This window comes from Ammodytes marinus (genome assembly GCF_949987685.1).
Source record: "Ammodytes marinus genome assembly, chromosome: 6".
NCBI lineage: Eukaryota > Metazoa > Chordata > Actinopteri > Uranoscopiformes > Ammodytidae > Ammodytes > Ammodytes marinus.
This window is the reverse complement of record NC_137235.1, coordinates 12,237,784-12,246,531: the sequence shown is the minus strand read 5'-3', so window position 1 is coordinate 12,246,531 and position 8,748 is coordinate 12,237,784. Positions and strand designations below refer to the sequence as shown.

The 8,748-nt window shown below is 41.0% G+C and overlaps 1 protein-coding gene across 2 annotated transcripts; it reads right to left on the bottom strand.

Moving 5' to 3' along the window:
• Positions 1-79: 79 nt before the first annotated feature.
• Positions 80-6,965, bottom strand: primpol (primase and polymerase (DNA-directed)). 2 transcript variants are annotated; one of them, XM_080029565.1, is made up of 14 exons: positions 6,770-6,965; positions 5,308-5,586; positions 5,073-5,167; positions 4,848-4,986; positions 4,496-4,643; positions 2,572-2,674; positions 2,327-2,475; positions 2,027-2,189; positions 1,831-1,928; positions 1,621-1,707; positions 1,133-1,241; positions 963-1,039; positions 775-821; positions 80-650 (listed from the first exon to the last, which is right to left on the bottom strand). In XM_080029565.1, the coding sequence occupies exons 2-14, from the start codon at positions 5,482-5,484 to the stop codon at positions 426-428; spliced, it is 1,617 nt and encodes a 538-aa protein (XP_079885691.1). In that variant the 5' UTR covers positions 5,485-5,586; positions 6,770-6,965; the 3' UTR covers positions 80-425. The 2 variants fall into 2 exon arrangements, with proteins under 2 accessions (XP_079885691.1, XP_079885690.1); XM_080029564.1 differs by having other exon boundaries at positions 963-1,241.
• Positions 6,966-8,748: the final 1,783 nt, after the last annotated feature.

The window sequence follows — 8,748 nt, the reverse complement described above, 5'->3', positions numbered from 1 at the left end:
AAACACATTTTGATTGTCTCAATGTTTTGGTCATGAGACCCCCCCATTTGTTTTGTTTTCTTTGGTCCATGTATGTTAGCAACACTTGAATGTCCCCTATTTATAATGTATTAGAACTATTTAAAACAAACTTAATCATTAGCAACTAGGAAGGCATTTTAAGTGTTTATTAATACAATGTATTTGTGAACGATTATGACTTCTTATTACAACACAGTGTGTGTGTGTCTTTATTATATTGACATTAATTATCCCTATATGCACCAGCCTCCACTTATGGCTGCCAACAGGAGGAATGGGTGCTAGCAAATACATTCATAAGATCTCCTTTTATCTACATTATAGTTAAACTACGACTCAAAGAACAGGTTTACCAGAATGTTTCATGCTGTACAGCCAGTGCAATACAACACAAATCTCCCCCTCTACTGGGAATCAAAATCTGACACACATTTGAGCAGAAGCTGGTCAGAGATATCCCCACTTGTTTGTTCAAATGTGTCAAGGCTCTCCAAATAGTCCAGATCCTCCTGTCCGTCTCCCCACACATCGGCAGATTCCTTCTCTTGATGCTCTGTGGGCTGTTTTGATGCCTGGCTGGGTTCAATGTTACCAGCTTCATCCATTAGGTAAGCTTGGTCTTCCTCATCCTGTCAATGAACAGAGAACATGATCATATGATGCTGCATGCTGTGGAGAACACCATGTCCTTGAGCTTTAACTGGGGACAAGCGTAGCTAGTCAGGGTGCTAGTTTAGGTAAAAGCAAACTAACCAGTGTCAAGATGTAGCTGACACAGATCTCCTGGGGCATCGGGTAACCTGGAACATAACAAGTATGTACTTCAGACAGGAAGCATCAACACCATTGGGCAATTTATTACCCCACAGACACTAATATCATCTATCCTTTAGTTGTTTTGAATTTAAAAAAGTATGGCAGCGCTTAAAGTATCAACATACTTGAGGACCTGTAGTTCTTGCATTCAGGATCGTGACACTTCTGGTACCATACTTCCTCTTTGAGGTCCACAACAATCCTGCAAAACGGGAGGATGAGACCAATCAGAAGGGTGGAACTCACACACACACACACAAACACAGAGAGAAAAGAAAACACAAAAAATACTGACATGATGTTGTTGCTTTTATGAAACCTTTCCACATTTCCACACCAGCGATATTTTGCGATGTCGTACACAAGCAGTTGTTCAGCAGCAAAGTAGTTCCACCGTCTGATACCTGTTCATGTAAACATAACACACAATCGTGATATTGCTGATATACAGTGTTACAATAAGTCAATCTAAAGTCAATCTGACTAAGGATGGGTTTAACACACGCTCACACACACAACTGAAAAAGAACTGGGACATTTAAATTAATCATTTAGCAACATGTGATTTAACAATTGATAATTTATTTATTTTGTCCACCAAAAATGCCTCATATTTGTACCACTTTATCAAATATGAAGGTTATCTTTGGTGCTTTGGACTCATGGTTGTGAAAGGCATTTTCTAGGCCAAGCTATTTTTGTAAAATAATTGCTACAACCCTAGCTCCCAAACTAGACAATATTGAAATGTTTTTGAAGTGACACCGTCAGCCCAACACTTACATCCATGTATGTCATCCTTTTTAACCACAGTTAAGACAAAGCTGTCTACTTCGTGATGAGGGGACGACAGGCAGCCAGAAAGGGAGTCTGCCAATGATGGAAGGGAAAAAGTTTCATAATTTAAAAAAGTTTATGATGTTGAGTATGGATCACTGAGTGATTATATAATACACATAGAGCGAGACGCATCTGTTGTCTGTTCAGTGTTACCCGCGTTTGTAGGTGATCCCTGTGGGCAATGAGGCCTCTGGGTTTTAGCTTTCTTAGTTTCTGGAAGATCCCAAGTAAGAATTCTCTGACCTGTGAAACTAATGATATAAAAAAAATAATAAGCTCAGATGCTGTGACTTGATGAAGGTAATATTTTCAGCCTACAGAAAGCAGAGTTAAAAGGTGCTCAATGTACCTCACATTACACACTAATGAAGCCAAGAATACGCTTTCCTCCACAGAAATTCCCTTCTCAGGTTTGGTGAAAAACTTGTTGTCCTCTGCGACAGAGAATGCAGCGTTCTTTCCCACCTTCGATGACTTGTAAAGGCGGAAATTTCTGTTCTTGGTGTAGACACCTGTTCTTGTAAATTATGACCGTAATTATTTATCGAGGGTTTACAAAGGGCATATAGGAAAAGCATTTTAGTGCATGTGTAAGATGATATGGAGGTAAAAATACAAATAAAAGGCTGTGGTTACTGGTTTCTCTCACCAAGATCAACAAATAGACAGTCTTGACCCTCCTTGTTTTTCACCTGGAGGAACCCGAGGTCTGTCTGTTCCTGCTTGCGCCTCTTGGTTTGTTGACTCTCAGTCATTTCACCAGCCTTTGCCGGCTTCCCCTCGGAAACAGCATTTGTTCTGCCATCAGCGCATCATGGAGAAAAAATGTGACACAAGTTATGATAACTGAGAAGAGAAAGCAGATCATTCTAAGTACAGATCTGAAAAACAAACCGTTGTTCACTGTTTTCTGCCTCTGAATTCATCCCAACACTCGGGCAACTTCCACTTTTGGGTGTGCTCAGGACGGGTTGGAGAATTTCATGGATAAACCTACCTAGAAAAAAAACAACAGAAATTGTAAACTGAAGTTACAAATTAAAACTAGAACTGCAAGCAGTTGTGAACGGGGGCCAAGCCTCCCACGCGACTCGGGATCGGGCGTCGTCGTCCGCTGCGCCGGCTCCTCGCTTCACGGAATCCGGGGATGTAAAGTTTTTGAATGTGGGATGTTCGGTGTGGGAGTTATAGCCCCAAACGCGTTTTCTTTGCTTTTTGTGGTTTTGGTTCCCCCTATGGATGACATTCGCAAAACTGTTATATAGAAAGATGCAGCGCAATGTACCGAACAAGTGGATGTCAAGTTTTTGAATGTGTGATGTTTGGTGTGGGAGTTATAGCCCCACACGCGTTTTCTTTGCTTTTTGTGGTTTTGGCGCCCCCTATGGATGACATCCGCAAAACTATGTTAGATGGAAAGATGCAGCTCAATGTACCGAACAAGTGGATGTCAAGTTTTTGAATGTGGGATGTTCGGTTTGGGAGTTAGAGACCAAAAGGCAAAGAAATTGCAGAGAAAGATGCTCAAGTGGATAAGGAGATGTATACTTTTTGTGTTTTTGGCGCCCCCTTTTGGCGAAATTTTCCATTTTTTTTTTAGTATGTTCATTAGGACAGTACGACCATATTTCTAAAATATTGTCTTGATACGATGTATGGTTTTGTATTTATGATCACTTACACACAAGGTATTACAAGGAAGCTAATCGGCGAATCTTTAAAGCGCTACCGTTTGGTCGTCCGATGGTTGTAGAAAAATGATTTGACCAACTTTTGCTCGTGGGAGTCGGTGGAGCATAATGCTTTTGGTTTCGTCCAAATCGGGCAAAAACTGTAGGAGGAGTATGTTTTGGTGACTGACACAGTTTTTGCGATGTAGCGAAAAATCTATAATACGCAAATGGGCGTGGCCTATCTCAAAAGATGCAACTGACTTGTGTGCATCTGTGGATATAAAGTGTTTGACTGTCGGACTTTCGGTGCGGAAGTTATAGCCCCAAACGCGTTTTCCTTTGTTGTAGCGCCACCTAGTGGCCGGGATCTCTGAATGTTTTCGTCTGTGTACCAGGCACGGACCTGGATCTAGTCATGCAAGTGGCATGTCCCAGCCCTTTACGGTTTTGGCTGCAGCACCATTTTAAATAAAAAGAAGGAGAAATGTTCAATATCGAAAAATTGAATCTTTAAAGCGCTAGCATTTGGTCTTCCGATGGTCGTAGAAAAATTATTTGACCAACTTTTGCTCGTGGGAGTCGGTAGAGCATAATGCTTTTGGTTTGGTCCAAATCGGGCAAAAACTGTAGGAGGAGTGTGTTTTGGTGACTGACACAGTTTTTGCGATGTAGCGAAAAATGTATATATACGCAAATGGGCGTGGCCTATCTCAAAAGATGCAACTGACTTGTGGGCATCTGTGGATATAAAGTTTTTGACTGTCGGACTTTCGGTGTGGAAGTTATACACGTTTTCCTTTTTTTGTAGCGCCACCTAGTGGCCGGCATGTCTGAATTTTTTTGTCTGCGTACCAGGCACGGACCTGGATCTAGTCATGCAAATGGCATGTCCCAACCCTTTACGGCTTGGGCTGCAGCACCACTTTTAGGTAAGGAAAAATAATAATCCCTACAAGAACAATAGGGTTCCCTGCCCCGCAGGGCTTGGGAACCGCGTTGCTTTGCAAAACGCGGTCCCACTGCCCCGCAGGGCTTGGGAACCGCGTTGCTTTGCAAAACGCGGTCCCAGCCCTACTCGGGCTTGGCCCCCTAATAAATAAATAACAAAAAACAGTTATGTCTGCTCCATGCAGCACTGAACATACCCATATGTAAGTTGTCTTTGAAAGCTGCATTTTGGAGATTAAAGATGAGATGACGACTGAATTTCTCTTCTGTGCTGGAGTCAAGATTAAGGACATTTTTTGCAGAGCATTCGATCCCATAAACGTCCATTAGCTTGTCACAAACATACTGTCAACACACAAAACAGACAGTTATATATAATGTATACGTCCTTTATATCTTTGAAGTACTAAAGTAATCAGATAACAAACATGTGGTTTACGTGTATCCATCCGCTTTCTTTCTTATCTGTATGTGAAACAATTTATTGGATAAAAATATGTTTGAACAAAACAAGACACATTGTCAATGAAGATGGGAAAACTAATTTACCTGGATAAGTGAAGACACCATAGTTTTCCCATCAGCTGCTTTGTTTGAGGGCTTGTGGAACTCTAAATCAAAGTAAAGCTTACAAACAGCGCCCTCTGGTATCACCTCATAGCAGTGCATCAAGGACTGGGTGTAAATCCTGAAAACAATTGGTGCACATCATCAAATTTATTCCAAGCACATAGAAAAAGATGCACCTCACTTTGAGTGATACTGATATGGTACCTGTAGTAATGCCACAGCTCACTGTAGCTGGTTACCAGGAAGATCCTTTGACCCAGGTGTGTTGTTTCTTTCTCAAGAGCAAACACATGTACAGCCTAGGGAATGCAAGGCACAGATGAGACAGCATGTAAAATAAAATAAAATAAAATGAACTGAAATGAAATGAAATGAAATAAAATAAAATAAAATAAAATGTACACACTGGCGTAATAGTCCAGTAACAGAAACGTCCTACCTCTTTGCAGCTCTGAGCGAAGCCGACAGCCATACTCTGACGAGGGAAGAGCTTCCAGACGGAGGAAGGCTGACACGGCCATAGCCGAGGTTTGTAGGGAGAGGCCAGAGGGTTCAGCTGGAAAGACTGAGCAAGCTGCTCAACCTTTTTCATTCGGTCTCCCCACGTCTTACTCATCCTCAAGTGCTTATCAACCACTTATATGAGACCCTGTTTAGCATACCCACACAGTTCATCATTTGTCCCACTCCAAAACGAGGTCACCAACAGTGCAGCACCCTGGAGATGGCAGAAATGCTTGAACATAGGACCTCCTGTCTTCCTTCAACCTGAACTACTATGTCACATAGAGAGTGTTGAATGTTGTTTCTGTTATTTAGCACACCTTCGTAAACACAAATGGGGTGGACAGAAAAGCACCTGTTTGCATAATATAGTACAATTTAATAGCACAGACTAAACCGTCCAAAATGGCCACACAGTTGAATCGACAACTCTGTCAAACTGTAAACAGTTTAAATATTTAAACCTGCAGTGTGTAGAATCTTGGGTTTTATTTCCTAGAAGATTTTGTAGAAAATAATTATAATATCCATAAGTACGTTTAATTTAGTGCATAATAGCTGAATTTTTTTTTTAGAATTATTATTTTTTTCCTTATAAAGGGTCTCATATATGTCCATATTTCTCCATACTTTGGACCAAGGCCTTGTCACCGCCATTTTGGAAGTGTCATAGTTGGAATGTCATCAAGTGCATTGTTTAAAATTTAGAATTGTTCTTGTCATTGAAGGCCACTGTAGCTTCTGTTATTATTCGAAAGGGGTGGGGTTACCCAGGGAGCGTTGCATTCTAGAACTTACTTGATGATGTCATATTACACACTGCACCTTTAAAATGAACATTATAAAATCAGGAAGGTAGGTTTATTTACAATCAAACTGCATTCGTTTTAGCTAGGTGTGCCAAATAAACTGGCAACTGAGTGAGCGTTTAGCTAACATTATTTTAAATATTACAGAACATCACAAAAATGTTTGATGACTTCTCAACTGAGTTTGTAATATTTTGTTCTCGACCTGCTAAAACATTTGAAATGTACTTTATATCAGTAAATAATATATCAAACACTGCAAAAGGAGCCAAACTTAATATGAGCACTTTTACTTTGTGTGCTTCAATTCGTTTTACAAAGCTGCCAAATAACTGTAGTAAACATAGGCTACCATTTCCCACTGAAGAGGAGTGGGGCAGAAATAGAAGAATGACACGACAAGAAAAGACTCAAGTATAGTAAGTAGCCTACCTAAAATATTGAGTGGCCTACAGTAGCCTACAGACTAACCAATGGAAATTAACACGCATTAACAGGACGATTATAACTTCTGTGTCAGAGTAGTTGACTTTGCATAACAACGTTGACATTTGCAGCGTGTTTTGGAGTAATTTGGCCATAACTCACCAGTGTAGTTATTGTCCACTGGTACAACAGTGAGTCCAGTTACAGTTGTGTGAATTAAACACTCAATCACTTTTCACTCGGTGAATACGGCTCGATGCTCGATACAGAATATAAAAACAAAAGTCTTTCTATTTGGCGCGTCCGGAACAGGAAGTAACGCAATTTCCTGTCAGAAAACCATGGAAATCCTGGCCATCCATGCCATAGACATAATAATGTCTATGATCCATGCAGTCAAAAAGTATCGCCTGCCCCATGGACTGCCCCAGCTTGTACGATATTTTTCTATTGATTGCATAAAGCAGCGTAGGCTACGGATACTTTTTTTAATATATATAAATAAAAGGCTTTAGGCCAATTGCCTAATGATCTAAAAGAGTGCAGTTAACACACGAAAGTGACTGGTTTATTAAATATTTTTACATTTATATTAAATAACATGTTATACACATAATGCACCCAAGAATATTCAAGAATTAAACCTCAATTTAAATCAAGCACATTTTCACTGTCAGCTAAACTGAAAATGTTTGGGAGCCATTGAAGCAGTTTAAACAGTTTGTTAACGGAGCCCTGTATGAAGTGATGCTGAAAATGAAATGGAAAAAAAACTGACAATCAAGCTTTGATCCAAATCTTTTATTTACATTGTCTATGCAGTTCCAGAGAGCAAGCCAGGCAGACCAACCACTCTAAACACGGTCATGAAAATGTGTCACTTGCAGTATAATCGATCCAGTGACAAATGAGGCCAATTCAAGAAGATGAGTTCTGATTTGGCCAAAGCAAGAGAGGCAACGGTGGCAAGGAACAACTTCCTGTCAAAAGGAAGACTCTTCTGGAGGAATCTCGCTCTAAGGGGGTGACAGCCTCTCTCCTGAGGGCCGGGAGACCTTCTGCTGCCCTGGGGAACACAGGACTAACTGCTGGTCTGTCCTGAACCTCCAGCTTCTCCTTCACCTGCAGCACAACTACAGGAAGGGAATGTACAGCCTGAGGCCCCCACCATGGCAGCTCACCTTGACTGGATCCTCTTCCTGAACCTGGCAGATGGAGTACAGGCTCCTTGTGCCGTCCTCGTTGCTGTGGGTCCAGGGGATCCCCCCAGGGGTAAGTCCCGCCATTTTGAGTGAACTTTGAGTGGGACTTGATTTTTTCTACAACTAAAAACAGACACAAGAAATGTTAGCGGGTTCAGTGTGTGTGTGTGTGTGTGTTTGTGTGTTTGTGTGTGTGTAAATTCAAATAGTGTATGTACAATGTTTTTGTTTTCCTCTGACCCGTCTTTGGTAGAAAAGGATGTATGCTGTACGCTGGCGACCCTCACTAATGTCAGTTCCAGTTGTTTCCTTGACCCTGGCATCATTGTAGTGGAGCCATTTGTCACCTGGGGCATCTAGCTCCTCATCCGGGTGCAGTCCGTCACTGATGTAGTGTCCTAATAGGAGAGGAATCACTGTCACATCAGATCCGTTTATATTGCACTTGGTTGCATTTAGCTTTTATCCATACACACCGTGACTTCTGCCAAGTGTTACTTTAAAGTGGTGGTTCACTTAGTTATTCAGAGGAAATATCAATTCATGAAAGTTAAAAAAAAAATCCAAACTCGATGTAATGTGGTTACTAATTACAATATTTTTGAAAAGTGATTCTGTAAAGGCAAAGAATGTCGCAGACAGAAATATACAAACAATTAGTTCTCACCACAATGAAAACTTTAGTTCATTCAATATATTATTAAATATTAGATGTCAGAGAAACCAATACTGCGAAGGGGACAGAGAGACCTTCAGTGGGTGAATATCTTACCTCTGCTCCCACCGCAGCCTATATGGCTGATGACACTAACCAGGCTGTACCAGCCATCAGCCTGAAAGGATACACACACAATAACAGTTAGCTTCACACACATATTCCACGTGTTGACTCCTTTGCTGCGTTCCAATACCCATACTTCCCTGCTATTTAGTATGGTA

Coding starts and splice junctions, on each gene's coding strand:
- primpol (XM_080029564.1), bottom strand. CDS start 5,484: ATGAGTAAGACGTGGGGAGACCGAATGAAAAAGGTTGAGCAGCTTGCT. Junction 1,708..1,830: donor GGGATCACCTACAAACGCGG/GTAACACTGAAC, acceptor CATCATTGGCAG/ACTCCCTTTCTGGCTGCCTG. Junction 1,242..1,620: donor AAAGGATGACATACATGGAT/GTAAGTGTTGGG, acceptor TTACATGAACAG/GTATCAGACGGTGGAACTAC.